At 34.7% G+C, this 17,699-nt stretch overlaps 3 protein-coding genes across 4 annotated transcripts; 2 read left to right on the plus strand and 1 right to left on the minus strand.

The window, feature by feature from the left end:
• The first annotated feature begins 298 nt into the window (after positions 1 to 298).
• On the plus strand, positions 299 to 3,772 carry LOC110662965 (protein NRT1/ PTR FAMILY 8.1). 2 transcript variants are annotated; one of them, XM_021822146.2, is made up of 5 exons: positions 299 to 438; positions 1,247 to 1,424; positions 1,509 to 1,726; positions 1,957 to 2,510; positions 2,658 to 3,772. In XM_021822146.2, exons 2-5 carry the CDS (start codon positions 1,319 to 1,321, stop codon positions 3,490 to 3,492), a joined length of 1,713 nt encoding a protein of 570 aa, XP_021677838.2. In that variant the 5' UTR covers positions 299 to 438; positions 1,247 to 1,318; the 3' UTR covers positions 3,493 to 3,772. The 2 variants fall into 2 exon arrangements, with proteins under 2 accessions (XP_021677838.2, XP_021677837.2); XM_021822145.2 differs by lacking the exon at positions 299 to 438 and adding an exon at positions 656 to 1,003.
• Positions 3,773 to 7,020: 3,248 nt separating this feature from the next.
• Positions 7,021 to 10,095, minus strand: LOC131177451 (protein OCTOPUS-like). The gene is made up of 2 exons (XM_058142403.1): positions 8,239 to 10,095; positions 7,021 to 7,372 (listed from the first exon to the last, which is right to left on the minus strand). The coding sequence occupies exon 1, from the start codon at positions 9,972 to 9,974 to the stop codon at positions 8,241 to 8,243; it is 1,734 nt and encodes a 577-aa protein (XP_057998386.1). The 5' UTR covers positions 9,975 to 10,095; the 3' UTR covers positions 7,021 to 7,372; positions 8,239 to 8,240.
• A 4,289-nt stretch (positions 10,096 to 14,384) lies between these two features.
• LOC131177452 (alpha-glucan phosphorylase, H isozyme-like) lies at positions 14,385 to 17,580 on the plus strand (the record flags this gene model as incomplete). Its single annotated transcript, XM_058142405.1, has 8 exons — positions 14,385 to 14,886; positions 15,630 to 15,804; positions 16,352 to 16,528; positions 16,604 to 16,689; positions 16,874 to 17,057; positions 17,263 to 17,355; positions 17,408 to 17,437; positions 17,520 to 17,580. Coding segments are annotated over exons 1-8 (901 nt in total), but the record flags the coding sequence as incomplete, so codon positions are not given.
• Positions 17,581 to 17,699: the final 119 nt, after the last annotated feature.

Below are 17,699 nucleotides of genomic sequence, written 5' to 3' on the forward strand. Positions count from 1 at the left end.
CAATCCAATAATACAGCAGAAAACAAAGGGACAGCAGATTCTTTTTATCTGAAATATTTTCTCAGGAAACTAACAGAATAATTAGTATAATATAGTATAATGACAATGTTTAACTGCTCGTCTCATAATTATATATTCCCAAACGTCACGCAGTTGTAATAAACAAGTAATTAACGTAGTTTTCCATGGAGGTACAAATTGACCAATTTGATTGAATCCAATGCTTATTTAATTATACAGTAACAGAAGCAGCTCATTTTTAGCTGGGACCAAGCTATGCAGTGTGCTCTTATATAGCAACAGCCAACAGCTGGGAATGGATATAACTAATGGTGAATCCCTTGAACCCAACGCCACTGTAGTTGAAACCAATGAAAACCATTTATTTAGTTCTCAGGATTGGAACTGGAAGAAGATGATTAATTAAGAGTCCATAAGGTAAGGTTCTTATCCATTCTATTTAAGTTCCTAACATATACTAGTTTTGCAAGTCTTTACTTGATTTGCATTTCTTGACGCACCAAATAGGACCCATCATCTATCCACTAGAGAGGGAGAGAAAAGGTTTGAAATTTCAACAAGTGCAAATCTTGAAAAACACTGTTTGCATTTGAACTTGCTGAGAAAAAAAAGTCCCTTACGTCTCTGTCTCTGTGTGCATGTGTGAACACACAGGCACGTGGGAAATTATTTCAGGCAAAACCAAAGTTTTTTGTTTAGAATTTTCCACCATCTTTGTTTGGTCAATATAAGATATTAGTCAAAGCCAGAGTCAAGCTGGGTATCCTGTTTACTGCATACCAGTTTTTCCACATTACAGATCTGCCAATTTAGAGAGTGCATTATAGTTGCGTCCAGTTTATGTATGTGGCTGAGTGTGAACCTCTTGAGTTTGGACTAGTGATTAATATCCCGAAACTATAATAGTATCTTCAAATTTTGCTTCTCTTCCCACTTGCCAAACTGCTTTCCTTGATCATAGCATGAATCCTTGAGGCATGAGGTTTGGATACTTATTTGACCGCCTTACTCTGTTATTTATTATTTTACTTGTAGCAGAAAAGATGGTTCATGATTGTTTTATGTCAAGTTTGCAAGATCTAAACTTTTTCTAATTACAAGGAGGAGAGAGAAATTTTGTGTTCAATATTCAGAAATTTCTCAATACTATTTATTCTGTCTTCTTTTCTATTGAATCCAACTTTCGTTTCAATTTCATCTTCGCAAGAAATTTTGTTCATTGCAGCTCTAACATATTCACAAGTACTACACTAGCCAACTCCAGAGAATAAGCAAAGGAGAAAATTTCTGAGAAGCCATGGCAGAGGAGGATATATACGCAAAAGATGGAACTGTAGACTACCGTGGGAATCCTGCTAACAGAAAGGAAACTGGAACCTGGAGAGCCTGCCCCTTCATTATAGGTAACTCTGCAATTTATTGATACAAGTAGTGGGATCTGATCATGAAAAACATAAAAGTTTATCAGTTTTAGCTTTCATCAACAGGAAATGAATGTTGTGAAAGATTGGCTTATTATGGGATGAGCTCCAATTTGGTTCTTTATTTCAAGAACATATTAAATCAGCAGAGTGCTACTGCTGCTAAAAATAACTCTGATTGGAGCGGAACATGCTATACTACACCGTTGATCGGAGCATTTCTGGCTGATGCTTATCTAGGAAGATACTGGACGATTGCAATTTTCTCCATCATTTATGTAATTGTAAGTTACCCAATTTGGGCATTGATTTCACCTTCTAGAAGATTGTTTGCTTATGTAGCATTTGAATCCAAAAGGGATTTCAATTACATATGATTTGCCATGCAATCTTGTGCTAATACAATACCCAACTGTTTCATCTTGACAAGATCAACCTGGAATTTTGGATAAAGTTTTTCTTGGAAGCATATGTTCTAGCTAAATGACACTATTTTTGGCTTTGCTTTTCACAGGGAATGACGCTTTTAGCAATGTCAGCATCTGTCCCTGGTCTAAAGCCGAAATGTTACGCAAAAAACGACTGTGATCCAACTGATGCACAAAGTGCCGCGTGCTTTGTAGCACTTTACCTGATAGCTCTGGGCACAGGAGGTATTAAGCCTTGTGTCTCATCCTATGGAGCAGATCAGTTTGATGATACAGATGAGGTAGAGAAGAAGCACAAAGGCTCTTTCTTCAACTGGTTCTACTTCTCAATTAATGTTGGAGCTCTTATAGCTTCCTCCGTGCTGGTTTATGTACAAGACAATTGGAGTTGGGGATGGGGTTTTGGCATTCCTGCAATTGCCATGGCAATTGCAGTTGTGAGCTTCTTTTCAGGTACTCGGCTGTACAGGTACCAAAAGCCAGGAGGCAGCCCTCTCACACGTCTCTGCCAGGTGATAGTAGCATCCATTAGGAAATACAAAGTTGAAGTGCCTGCTGACAAGTCTCTTCTGTATGAGACAGCAGATGCTGAATCCAACATCAAAGGAAGCCGCAAGGTTGAGCACACCAAAGATTTCAGGTTACTGTCTTAACTTATCGCCGAGAATTATGTTACAATTTGGAAGAATCCATAGGAAACCAGGAATTTTTTCCCCCTATTATCTTAGTTTCAATAATCAAACTCCGATTTAGTTTCTCACCTGTAACTGCAATCTTGTTCTTACAGTTTCTTTGACAAGGCATCAGTGGAAACGGAAAAAGATAATGTAAAGGATTCTGTAAACCCATGGAGACTTAGCACCGTAACCCAAGTTGAAGAGCTAAAATCCATCATCCGGTTGCTCCCAATAGGGGCCACTGGCATAATCTTTGCCGCGGTGTACAGCCAGATGAGCAACTTATTTGTGTTACAAGGTGATCAAATGAATAAATTTGTTGGCAATTCCAAGTTCCAGATCCCATCTGCATCTCTTTCCGTCTTCGACACCCTCAGTGTTATCTTTTGGGTCCCCATCTATGATCGCATTATTGTGCCATTTGCAAGAAGATTCACAGGTAACAAATATGGCTTGACTCAACTTCAGAGGATGGGCATTGGCCTCTTCATATCAATATTTGCCATGGTATCTGCAGCAGTTTTAGAACAGATAAGACTCGGAACTGTTAGAAGACACAACTCCTATGAAATTAAACAAGTGCCGATATCTGTATTTTGGCAAGTTCCACAGTATTTTCTTATAGGGTGTGCAGAAGTTTTTACATTCATTGGGCAGTTGGAATTCTTCTACCAGGAAGCACCTGATGCCATGAGGAGCTTGTGCTCTGCTTTATCACTCACCACAGTTGCTCTTGGCAATTACTTGAGTTCTCTCCTTATGACTATTGCTACAAGCATCTCCACCAGGAATGGAAAACCTGGGTGGATACCCGACAACTTAAATTATGGTCATGTCGATTACTTCTTCTGGATGTTGGCAGTAATGAGTGTGCTCAATTTAGGTGCCTTTCTCTTGATCTCAAAGTGGTATACATACAAAACACCATTAGGAACTCTCCGTTGACCGTCTCTCAGATTTGCTGTTGTTGCCGAAACAACTGTAAATAAATTCAGTCAGTGCTCAAGAATATGTTTCTTTTACCAGATATTTCATATTTGTAAAATAGAATTTAAACAAGTCTATGCACCCTACAGCAAAGGCAGAAGTCCACTGTGTCTGTAATAATGTAATAGAGAATGAAACCTAATCAAGGAAGAAAGTGAACCGCCAATCAGCCAAAGCAATTACATGCTATCTTTCTACATTTGTATATATAATTGTAGGCCACTTTCCTTTCCATTCATCACACATGACTAGTGTTACTTCTGCCAAGAATTATTAGTCTCTCAGGATACAAAGAAATTATAAAAGATGAAATAGTGTCAGAGATAAGTGAGAACTGAAAGAAGATGTTAGGATAAAAACCTTTCAACTTAATAGAAATTTCTAACACAGTCCCTCACGCCAAGGGGAGAGCTAAAGATTATAACTCTACACTTTTTGATCAAAGAAGCTTAATATCATGACAAAAAATTAATTAATCTATAAGCTCAAACTTATGGATATGTATTTAAATATAGGTTTTAATAACAAAAGCCTTGACCCAATTATAAAAATATAGAATGTAGAATCCCTACGAACCACCTTTCCCCTGGAAATTTTACGGTAATTATCCAAAAATTTCTGGCGGAAGGATGGCGTTCATAATCTGTACAGGACAAGACTTTATGAACGGACCCGGATTTTATTTAAAATAAAAATGGGCTTGTCAGTTCACAGTGAGATTGTGGGCCTGACCTTATATTTTGGTTTTCTTACGAACTCGGTCATCTCATCGAGTTAGAGCTCTCCGGTCTTCACGGAGCTTGTACCTCTTCAAATTTAAATCCAATTCCAATCCGATTAAAAAATTTTACTCAAAAAGTATTCGTCGCCACAGCCAGGGAAGTGGTTCGTACACGTTTTCAAGAAGCCAAAACGGGTGTGGAATTATCGTCTTTTTTCTTTAATTGCTGTCCAACTGTTCGATGAAGTGCTTGGTAGAGAAAAAAAAAAAAAAAAAAGGAGCAGAATAAAATAAGTTAATGTTTTAAGACTTTGAATATCTTAAATCGGTGAATTACGACAAGTACCTGAGGAAAGCAGGATTGGGAAAAGAAGACTGTGTACTTCTGGAAGCAAGTAGGCAAGGCTTTGCTCTGCACCTACACGCTATTCGGGGGTGCGTGCCTCTACAGCGATACAACGCCGCTTGGTTGGTGAACGCTAAATCCAAGGCCAAAGGAGGAGCAAGAGCTAGCTCAGTTGTATGAGAGGCGAGAATTTCCGTATCCAGGCGACACAGAAGCCATGGAAGAGTTCATTACCAAGGGGAAATGATCAGCACGACAATTGGGCCAGAAGGGGTAGGGGCTGTGGCTGAGAAGTTTGAGCAAGAGGTGCAGAAGCTGTGGCTGAGAAGTGAGAATGAGGAATGAAGTCATACAAGAGCTTCTAGGCAAAGGGTATGTTGTTGACTGTTGAGTGAGAAAGGACAATCATGGGATGGGAGTAAAGTGTTTAGCTATTTGTGAGTTTGTGTTTGTGTATATTTGAATGCCTAATGAATGTTTTCATTGATGATGAGACTGATATTATGCACTCCTGTCTGGCATGATTTCCCAAGTATGATGCTTCAAATGGAAAAGGGAGACAAATTTGTGTTGGACTTATAGCATGAGCCTGTTAGCAATTTTGATCATCATCATGTATGAATAATGGGTAGTCATTAGATTTTTTATGCCTCTCATAATCTCATTTACTCTTAATTAGCTGTGGTTTTGATTGAATGATAGGTGGTAGGAATTTTGAAGAACCAAATTTTTGTAAATCCCAACCTAAATTTACAGCATCCAATAAAGAAACCAATCATATGTTTGTGGTTGAATAATAGGAAATATACTCTAAATTCTAATGCTCTCACTTCTTCAAATGAAATTGAGAACAATGCATGGACTGTAGTAAGCAATAATTTCAAATTTTTCCTAAATGGTAATTGTTACTGTTTTTCAACACGGACTATTTTATTCTTTTCTGGAGAATGAACTTTTATAGCGTCCTGCCAATGAACAAAATTTTTTTTCCAATCAATTCTTGCATTCTAAATTGGTGCTGGAAGCAACAACACATTGAAAACTATCCATATTTTGGTCACCCCTGAAAGGACTTTATCATACAATGTCAAGGGGGAACTTTTTAACGTATTTGCACAAGTGTCTGTCATTTGGATCCACGAGGCGGATGTTCCGATTGAAATTAAGATCCTTCCAAATCCAAATGCCAGCTTTTGCTTTTTCTAAATAACGAAGTGTAAGCTATTGGACTTTGGACCTCTTCTTGGATGAAGATACAAGCCTTTTACTGGATACGTGCGTGGTCTGATTTTTGGACTGGAACTGATAGTTTCAGTTGCCTTTTTAAATTAAACTGAAATCGAATCTTATAAATTTAGTTTCACATAATTTTAGTTTTAAGAGATTTTAATATGATTTCAATCTGATTTGATTATGGATGCCATTTCCTAAATGCTTTTTTTTTTTTTAATTTTTAGCTCTAATTGGATTAAACTAGTAGTGAAATTGATGGTTTGGATCTGATTTAATATAAGGTTTAGGAACTTTCAAATCAAAATCGACTCTATACTAGCATGGGTTTGGTTCAATTTGATCTGAAAAACCATTGATCAGTTTTTATTTCAATTTCAATCATCTTGTTCTAATGCCAAATTAAATCGGGGCCATGCCTACCTTATAAGTTGTAGATGCAGGTGAGGAGGCCTTGTGCAAATCATGATGACCATCGAGTTTTGAAGACATGGGTAACGCATCCTGGTAAACGGGTACTTGCCCTTTATGGCTTATTGGCTTTGATGCAATATCATTTCAGGGACCAAACAGTACATAGAAGAATTGGGGAATCCTATGCAGAAGCTCCAAAAGGATCACACCAATAAAGTTTGTCCAAAGAAGAAAGTAATTGATCAGAAGCAATTACTGGCAACATGTAACAAGCATTTGGGTGGGATTTATAGGTCCCCACAAAAGTTGATAGCACCCTTCAGAGGCTGTGTCACTGATAGCCTCACAGGGGTAGGTCGTATAGGACTATTATTTGCTACCCGCGGTAAAATTCATCAAAGAACAAAAAGACCCATAGGCCATTTATACAATGAAGCAAGCACAATGACCAGCTGAAACATCATTCCCGGTGACATAATGAAGTTTTTATCATTATAGCGATGGCATCACAAGAGGCTCCGCATGTGTGAGAGGTTAAAAGTTACTTTTTGAAAAAAAAAAAAATGTTATTTTAGATGTGGCTCAAAAAAATAATTAAAATTCTTATGACTAAAATACATTAAATTCAACTTCAAATTAAATTTTAATACTCTTTTAACTATAATAATAGTTCAAACACCAATGCTAAACAGATTACAAAAGCATTTTAACTATAATAATAGTTCAAACACCAATGCTAAACAGATTACAAAAGCACGTAATAGGAATTGAGAACTTCTAACTATTTTATGGTATATTGAAATGGAAAATTCAATAGGATGCAAAGGAAACTATTAGATTTCACACCAATTGTCCACATAAAGATCTTAAAAATGTTCAGTTTTTGAATTTACATTTAATTGCTCTAAAAAGGTGGACTCCATATCTGTTGCTATACTCAAAAGTCCTATTCCAGTTGCTAAAGCAATTCATGCTCTAAATATGTCTCAAATGGATGTGGTCATGCTTTGCAATCGCTTTTCTTTCTCTTCTTTGAATTTGGTGCAAGTGGAGATTCTATATCTCTTTAACGTCAAATGTATCTTCCATATCACGAAGGACCAAAAATAAGATCCGGAGCAACCAACCTATAGCCAGAAAATTGAATGGCAATCCCAATAAATCAAAAGCAACTTGCATGTAGTACCATAAACAATTCTTAAAGATAGGGAAAGAATGACATCTAGCGAGCATTACACTTTACACTTTACCTAAAGTAAAAGATCATACAAGGATTTCTTCTTCGACACACCAGTTACACTGACAGCAAGACCACAAAAGCACCATCGAACCCACAAACAGATAGACTTCTGATGTCACCATAAGAGAGCAAGATGAAAAAGACTAGCAACAATACTACATTATTTCTTGCGAAAAAACAGGACAGCTCTTGAAACTGTTTCCATGGATTGCAAGCATCAGTGAGGCATTCTGGTTATCTTCCCATTCAATGATCAATCTCACCTAGAAACGGTAAAGAACTATATGGTCTAATCTTACGGAAAATATAAAAATTTGAATCTTTTCTCAAAGTTTAGAAACACTTATCTGGTGTAACGTGTGATTTGTGTCAAAAAAAAAGACCCTGCACTGTAATGATCATTGATCTCATTCAACAAGCAGCAATGCACATGCCACAACTACATTACTGAGATTCGTAACTGGCATTTTCAGGGATACATTGACCAAAAAATAATTCATAATACTTCAATTCAATATGCAAGGATTGCCATAAAAAAATATACCATCTATATTGCTTGGAAAGCATCATTATTGAATTCCAATTGCGCGAAAACAAATACTTTCAAATTATCATTGCTGCATTATTAGAAACAGGTATTAAGCAGAGAAAACAGGTGATAAATATGATGTGTTTTTTATCTATAGAATCAGGAGAAACACATTAAGCCATGTCTTTACAACATCACATTCCATTCAAGAACAATTAATGCACCTTTACAAAACATTCCTTGCCATAGAGCATGAGTTCTGTAGCCTACTCTTTCCAGATTTGCTTCTTCCATAACTCCTTTGTGGAGTCAAGTAGAACCTTAAAAGGCCATTATCAAGGTTGTTTGGAGAATACCTCACACTCCGGTTTCGCTGCAGTACAAGGTCTTCCCTTCTCTTCATAACATCTTCCTTGGTCTCAATACTACTCGCACTACAGCCCATTTTGCTGGAATCCCTAGCACTAACAGTATAACTCCTTATAAGCTTCTGGCTAACAGTCCCATTTGTATCCACACTGGCCGCGCCACCCAACTTATGCCAAGACTCTGCTACAGGCCCATCAACCGCAATTCCACCAATACTGCTTTCCTCAACCCCACATTTGCCCTCACTTCTCCTCTGCATCAAACCCCAAATATTCAACACACTACGCCACGTCTGCAACTTCTTGAATTTGCAACCCTTTTTGCTAATCCCACTAGCAACAGAATCCGCATCCTTAGAAAGAGAATTGGTTTTCCCTGCATGATAATCTTTAAGCGAATACCAATTTGAATCCCTCAATTCCTTCTCTGTGACTAACAACTTTGCCCCATGGAATAATCCAACTGTTTCAGGAGATACCTTAGCATTGGATATTGATCTGAAGTCGTCATCCCCTAATGTAACCCTCCTATTTGAACCTAGGCGATCAAAACTTCTTCTCCTCCTCCTATCAGAGTAATAATCCCTAGTCTGAGCAGTGCCTCCAGGGCTACTCTCCCCTTCATTCTTCAAGTCCACATTCTCTTTCGGATTCTCAATCCCATTGCCAGGTAACTTGGAATCCTCTACAACAGAAACCAATGGAGCAAGCCGTGGGTATGTTTTGCCAATCAAATACCCATCCCAGGAAGCCCTGGGCTCATCAAAAGAATACCGTGCATCATCAACAGACAACCGCGCCACATCAACTGATAATCTTGGGTCAGTATCACAAGATCTCCTCCCTAACCCATACTCCCCAATCTCCGATTGGGTCTCCCTTAATCTTCTGGCACTCGGCTTCTCAATTTCAACTACTAAATCACCATCTCCACTACCAATAATAACATGTTTCTTTTCCTTCTTATCTTTCTTCTGTTTTAGGTGCCATTTAACTAATTTCTTCCTAAACACTGAAGCTGCCTCCCAAAAACTTCCCGCAATGTCCCGTAAATCTCTACCTGCATTTTTCTTTCTCTCCGATTCAAGATCTATAAATTCCTTCATTGTCTTACACTCTCCGTCCTCTTCAAAATCATCTACATTTACCTCAGTAGCAGCATTCACACTTGGTGCAATGATCTCCTCTGAAACCCTAATTTCCGCCCCATTTTCCTCCTCTTCTTTCAATTCAATTCCCAAATCCAAACCCTTTGGCTTCCTATTCAAGCTATATCTCCTCTTATCGTCAAGATGGAAGAGATCAGAGAGAGAGTTTCGAGCCCTTACGTCGCAGGACTTCCGGCGGGGCTCGGATGTGGTGGTAGTGCTAGTGGAGCTAGAGGAGGCATTGGGGTTTGAGCTACTGGAAAAGGATTTGCTTCGGCGGAGTTCAGCGTCGAGGTAGGTGATGGGGGTTTCCTGGTGCGTGTCAGGGTCAATGCCGGAGAGGCGTTCGCGGAGGCAGGAGGCACAGAAACCGGTAATGGGTTTGGACGGGTGGCGGTGGCACGTGGAGAGGCGGAAGTGTTGGGGTTGAGGCTGTAGATTCATGGCTGCTGGTTGTATTGAACGGAGATTAAGCTCATCCTTGAGAGAGAGCGAGAGAGAGAGATAGAAGAATGAGGAGTGAGTACTGAGCAGTTAAGAGCTGTCAATATGTGGAAAAATGGAAGAGAAACCTCCTTCTAAAATTCGGGTTTTTATTTATAGAAAAAAAAATATATTTTGTTTTCTTTTTCTTTTCTCCTCTAAAATAGCCAATAAGCAGGAGAAAAAAATATTACAATGAAAAATATTAAATATAATATATATATATATATATATATATATATATATATATATATATATATAACCATGTTAAATTTTATATTCAACTGTTATTGTTTACAAAGAAAATTACCAAACTTTAGTTAGGTTAATAATTAAAAGCAATAATTCTTAATGTACATTATTAAACTTGTAATATACTTGTAGTCACATAATAATTATAAAAATAATAATTAAAATGTGAGATCATATTACATGTATTATCTATGTAGTTTATTTATTTGAAATTATATTCATGTAAAACAATAAAAGAAATTCTGAAATTTGATGACACAATTAATTTTATTTATCAATTAGAATTATTTATATAAATAAATTATAAATTTTGTGTTTTAAATATTAAAAATTTAGTTATGAAAGTTGCATGTAATAAATATAATGGCTTAATAATAATAATAATAATAATAATATAGTTAATAATTAAAGTAATATAAATCTAGTTTACAGTTTGAAGTAGTGGAGATTTTGAAATGACAATGATGATGATAAAGGTCAGAGTCCAAAAGCAAAAAAATTCAAATTCGATAAATAAAAACAATCAAAAGCTTTTAATATGGATGAGTAAAAGAAGGGTTAAGAGGCTGATGATCCCAAAAGCAACGCTTCATCTCATTCTCGTGTAACTTTTTGATACTTTACCTATTGCTCCATTTTGCTTGCAACCTACAAAAGTTATTGAAGGATATGCATGAAAGATTTGGATATTTATTGGACTTACATATTTCTATATTACACTTTTTTTTTTTAATAAAAGAGTGGTTAAAACAACCTAATAAATCAAATGATTATATTAAATAATAATGAATTAATAAATTATAATTTACGGTCTAAAAATTATCAAAATAATAAGTATCGTTATATTACATTATAATTTTAATTATATTATATAATTAATTTTATTACAATTCAACTTTATATTTGACATGGGGATTTCATGAGTAAATAAAATAAATAAAGGAATGGGTGGGGTGCTTTTTTTTCTCCAACTTTTCATTGTTCTTCTTGTGAAAGTAGTAAAGTTAATGAGTATCACTTCATGCACAAGTAAATGAAAATAAAGTTAAATGCAAATTTTTTTTCTCCTTGAAGATTTTAGAAATTTAATTAAGGTATAATAATATCATGGTCATTGACAAAATTTATAATTTAGCATCCCACAATTTAGAAATCAAAAGGAGTATTAGTGACATCAATAATTTATTTCTAAACTTTTGTTTATAAATTTAAAATAAATAATTTATAACACAACATTATATTTTTTTTTTCATTAATTAAGTTTTATCATAAAATATTTATATAACATTTTTTTTCATTAATTTATATAAATATATAGATTGGTTTGTAGTTTGATTTGGGAATTGGCAATACCAAGAGTGTCTACAAAAAGAGCTTTGGTTCTCTTCACTCTAAAGTGTGTCCAAAAAGATAAGAAGTGGTCAACCCAGAAAAGAACACTACAATAGGCATAGAAATTTACCCATTTGTTTCTACCCATGCAACTATGCCTTCGCTTTAATTTAAAGTTTATATTACGATGCAAATCTCGGAAAATGGAAAGTGGGAACCTCAAACTTAGGATGCTTTATTATTATCTTATCTTTTATATTATTATTTATTCTTTATTATTAATGTGGGGAGATCTTCTGATTCTTGTCTTGGAACACTTTACCTTTACCAAATTGCACGTGCACTTCACTTTACAGTTTTCAGCTTTCTGTCCTTTAGAATTTGGGGCTACGCTCACCCTTTTGGTCCCCTATAGCCATAGCCCATAGCTTCCTTTTGCACTCTGCATTGTCCGCTCCCATTAAGGTCCGATCTTAGGCCCATAATAGAAGGGGACCTCCCTCTTACCTGTTTTTCTTTTTTAAATTCCACTTTATGAAAATGTTTAATAATTTTAATATATACAAAAGTGTATAAAATATCATGTGTTGTATTTTTTAAATAAATAAATTTTTAATAAATTATAGATTCCTCGGTCCTCCATCCACGCAACATGTTGGAGCATGATTAATTACTATCTTATAGATTTAATAATTATTTAAATAATTATGAAATAATTATTGCGTTTGCGTACCGCCAACCATGGTTAGAGAGACCATATATATTTTTATGTTTTTTTTGGGCTTCAGAGCTCGGCATTTTTTTTTTTTTTTTTTTGGTCTATTACTCATCAGGAGAACTGAATTTATTCCCTCCCCACCCGTTCGAGTTGGTTGTGTGAATAAATAAAATTTATTTTGAAAGCAAATTCGACACATCATGGAGAGTGATTTTGGTAAGTATGTTATTTGTTATGTTTCTGAAAACAGGCTTTGAGTTATTATTATTATTATTTTTTTTTTATCTCTAGGATTGTATCTTAGCTGATAAAAGCTAGGCAAAGGAGACCCCAATGGTTTAAGAGCTGACTAACCGTCTTTCTGATCATGATTATTTTTTCTAGTTACAAAAGGTTGAGATGCTATAAAGATTCTCTTTCTCTCTTTCTAGTCTTGCTCTGTAAGTTTCAATTTTATTGATTACCATGGTCTCAAGTTTCCCGATGTGTTGATTGGAGCTCTGCTATGTTGTTTCAGATTTTTTGGGTTTATTGCATTAGGGGGCCCCTAGTTTTGGCGATTCAACCATACATGACCCCTAACAGTACAGTATGCTTTAGTATGGCTTTTCCCTCCTAGTGAAAGTCCCTCGATGAAGATACGGCGATGGCTTGGTGCAACTCTATTTGTAGCACCTGTTTTTTTTTCAATCCAAATTATTGGCATAGGCACGTAGGTCTTATCTTCTGAGCTACACTAAATTATTAAATGTGTTCTTTTTTTATCGAATATAGTATTTTATATTTTATATCTGAATTTAAAAAAAAATATCATAACATCCTGAATTTTTAAAATATCTCATAATACACTTCAACTTATATAAAATGAAATTAATATATTTTTAAGACTCTTAAATTAAATCTTGTAAACTCTAATCGAGCTAGATAATGATTTACTAATTAAGATATGGAAAATATATTAATTATATTTTTACATGAGTTAATATGGATTATGAGATATTTATAAAAATTAAAATTTATCATGAGATATTTTAAAAAATTCAGGATGCAACCATAATGTTTCAATAAAGTTTCAGCCTCATGGACTTGTCTTTTTTAGCGCTTTAAGCCCATTGATTATATGGAATCCATGTAATTGGCTTTAAGCCTCTCCTAAAATTTGGGCTTCACGCCCATTAGTAAGGAATCATATCCCAACTTCCGATATATACATATTTTGCTGAAGTTTCCACATCCTTTGTTGACAGTTGGCACACTTCCAAGTCTCCCCCCTTTTTTATGTGTATATACACAGTGAAATGACCTTTTTTTTAGGGCATTGATGAAATATATATTTAAATTCATTAATTTTTTAAATTATCTTTATCTTTTAAATTACATGGTCTTTTGTCTTTTTAAAAAATAAAATTTAAAAATAACATAAAATTATAATATTAATATATTTTCAAATAAACATAAATAATTTAAAACTCTTCCCTCTTTCTACCTTTGTAAAAAAAAAAGTATATTATTAATTTAAAATATATTATATTATCACTAATTTTGATTTATATTAATATAAAAATTTGCTTTGATAATACATATTTAATATAAATTCAAACAATTTAAGTATAAAAATATTATAAAAAAGTTAAATTTTTATAAAAAATAATTTTATTTCAAGAATAGCATTACATTTTATAATTTAAAATCAATTAAGCATTATCTCAAAGATTTCTATAAATAAATATACTATTGAATCAGTAGTGTGGAATGTCTGTCTAAATAATATTATAAATTTTCTAAAATTACTATCAGGTCAAGCTTTTATCGATTTAATTTAGTAATTAAAAATAAATTATTCATCTAATAAATTTAAGTTAGAGTATTCATTTTTCTAATTATTTATTTCTTTCTTTCTTTTTAAATTTCTTTATTGTTAAATTAAATGAAAATGAAATAAAATGGTAAAATAATATTTCTTAAACATAACGTATAATTTTATTCTTTTAAAATATGAGTTACTTTTTTAGTAGGATATTTGCCTATTGGCTTGTGCCCTTTACCGCATATCACATTTTTTATGTTAATAGCATCGCAAAAATTTGAGATTGGATCACAATTCAAATACATGAAAAATATACTCAAAATTCAACCACAAAAATAACGATTTGATTTTCCCTTTTTGTCGTTACTGATTGATTCCTCATTAGTATGTTGAAAAAGGGTGGTGGCGTTGGATACTTGCTTCTCTGTTAGCTAAACAAGCGTTTCCTCTCCAAGTAACGCTATTTTCTCTTTTTCCACCTTATTATTGTTGCAGATTCCAATTCTGATTTCCTTTTGTTTTCAGGGAATTATTAGAGGTTAGGAATGGCAACTAAAAAGCCAGCCAACGGTAATAGTGCTTATGTTTCGGCTGTTTCTTCTAATATTCCGGCTGCTGCCAACCCTTTGGCTGAAGACCCTTTAAAGATTGCATCAATTATTAATTACAATGCACAATACAACCCTCATTTCTCCCTTTCCAAGTTGGAGCCGAAGCAAGCTTTCTATGCCACTGCAGAGAGTGTTCGTGATCGGCTTCTGCAAGTACTGATATTTTAAGACCTTAATAATTCAAGTATTATTATTCATTATCGTGATTTTTTCATGTGGTGTTGTTTGTTTAGTTATTCTTGTTTTGCTCTGTAGTTGACGAATTTTTATTTGGTGAAAACATTGTATTACAACCGTTGATTAGTTATGGTGGAACCTGCGTGGACCCATATGAAAATGAAATCGTTCCTTGTATAATTTTTACGCTGATGTATTTGGAATTGCCCTCATGAATGCGTCAGTATTACGTGGAAAAAGATAGTTTCTAGCTAAATTTCAGAAATATTTTCCATACTGTAGATTTTTTTTTTCTTTTTACCATGCTCTCATTTTCAGGGCATAGTTAATTCATGGTCGAGTTATCTTTCCTCCTGTGAAGGGTTTCAATTCATCCTTATATAGGCTTCCTTTAGTATTCATTTGCAAGAAAAGAATTTAACTGAATTCTCGTGGAATCATGCTTGATTTCTACTTTTTTTTTTTTAATTGGAATATTTTAAAATTAAAAAAAAAATAATTTTTTCATTCCCAACATGAGAATTAATAAATAAGAGTTCTCATAAAAATCTACATTCCAAACAAGGGGATAATGAAATTGTAGGAGGCTAAATGTTTTGTAATATGTTATTTGGCCATTGTACTCTGTTGTTTGTTGTTGTTCATTTATGAATCACCATTTGCAACAAGTGTATTTCTTCTCCCAAAAAATGTTTATATTTATCTCTTGATCTCTGCAGCAATGGAATGAGACATACCTTCATTATCACAAAGTTGATCCAAAGCAGACACTTATCAATGGAATTTCTTCAAGGACGAGCTTTGAATAATGCAATTGGGAACCTGAACATTCAAGGTGCATATGCTGATGCTTTAAGTAAGTTGGGACATGAACTTGAGGACATAGTTGAGCAGGTAATCCAATTGCGACATCCTTTGCATATAGGCATGTTTTCAAGAGCCTATATCCATGTTGTAGCCCATTTCATGGAACTATATTACTTGTACTTTTCTTTTTTATTTTGTCTTTATGTGTTGCAATTAAGCTTTGCTTATTAGTAGATTCTGATCACAAGAATTTCATAACTGTTACCTTGGGTTATTGTTTATCTTAGTGAGAATAACTGGTTGAGAACCACAAATCCAAAAAAGTGAAAGAAAAAGAGTTGAAAACTGGTTTCTCATTTGTTAAATCTTGTCCTTGTGAAAACTTATTTCATATTGTTGGTCATGGTCAGAATGGTTTCCTCTTTTTTGCTGTTGTACAAATGGTTATGGCACCTTGCTGGCATGTGGCCATCAATCAATAACCAGAGACCCCATTCTGATTTCAAGGTGTCTAATAAAATATATCCTGTTAAAGTCAGACCAACAAACTGCGATTCTTAATCATAATTCAAGTTTACTTAAACATTGACCTGTACTCATTCCCAACATGCATTCCACTAATGATTATATGTAGGAAAAAGATGCAGCACTCGGAAACGGTGGTCTAGGAAGACTTGCTTCATGCTTTCTAGATTCTATGGCAACACTGAATTTGCCTGCATGGGGATATGGTCTGAGGTACAGGTATGGGCTGTTCAAGCAGCGTATCACCAAGGAGGGCCAAGAAGAAATTGCTGAGGACTGGCTTGAGGTCTGATCTCACTTCAAAATATTGCTTAATGTCATGTAAAAAAATTGATGTTTGATTTCAATTGAACTTATGCAGAAGTTCAGTCCTTGGGTAGTTGTCAGGCATGGTGTTGTATTCCCTGTCAGATTCTTCGGTCATGTTCAGGTTAATCCTGATGGATCGTAAGTGTTAATTCTAAATCTATTAAATTGACCATATTCCTACACTGTTATACGTTGGTTTCCGATCCTTCATGTATGAAAGGGCCATACTCTTAGATTCCATTCTATTCTTGTGTTTATGTTCATGTTGATTTTTCTTACAATAGACAATTTAATGTGAAATGGTTGTATCTTGTATATACAGCCGAAAGTGGGTTGGCGGAGAGATTGTGCAAGCTTTGGCTTATGATGTTCCAATTCCAGGATATAAAACCAAGAATACTATCAGTCTTCGACTCTGGGAAGCAAGAGCTTCTGCTGAGGACTTCAATCTATTTCAATTTAATGATGGACAGTATGAATCTGCTGCGCAGCTTCATACTCAGCAGGTTGGTTTTCAACTGCCATGTTAGTAAAGATCCTTTAGCCAGTTTGTCCCATTGGATGTAGTATGTTAGTTTTGCTTATTATGGAAAGTTACTCATAATATATTTGTGCCATGATGCTACTTTTGACATTGATAAATTATGCACAGTTGTATGAAGTTTCTTATGTATTGGTGAAGTGTGCTTGTAATAATAACCGTTTGTGCAGATTTGTGCTGTTCTTTATCCTGGGGATGCAACAGAAGAAGGAAAGCTTTTGCGGCTGAAGCAACAACTCTTTGTATGTAGTGCATCACTTCAGGTAGGAAACTAAGCATATTCTTTATTCTTTTTGCATTGCTATTGTGGCTCAGGGTCTTTCCGTTTCATGTATGTTTGAGCATGTAATCTCTTTCTAATCCCTTGAAATATGATGATAAATCGACTAGGATATTCTGGAACATAATGTTTATTGTGGAAATTTAGAATGGAATCCATTTTGAGGACATATCAGACCAAGTGGTCAAGCGGGCACCAGATGCTCTGAGTATTTTGTATGGAAGTTAGCCTGTGTCTGGCATCACAGAAATCTAAGAATTTTTGCTAAGTAAATTATTTCATTCATCAAAAATCTTAATAAGCAAATCATTTTATTCACTAAAAAAA

Source organism: Hevea brasiliensis, unplaced genomic scaffold, assembly GCF_030052815.1.
Source record: "Hevea brasiliensis isolate MT/VB/25A 57/8 unplaced genomic scaffold, ASM3005281v1 Scaf486, whole genome shotgun sequence".
Taxonomy (NCBI): Eukaryota; Viridiplantae; Streptophyta; class Magnoliopsida; order Malpighiales; family Euphorbiaceae; genus Hevea; species Hevea brasiliensis.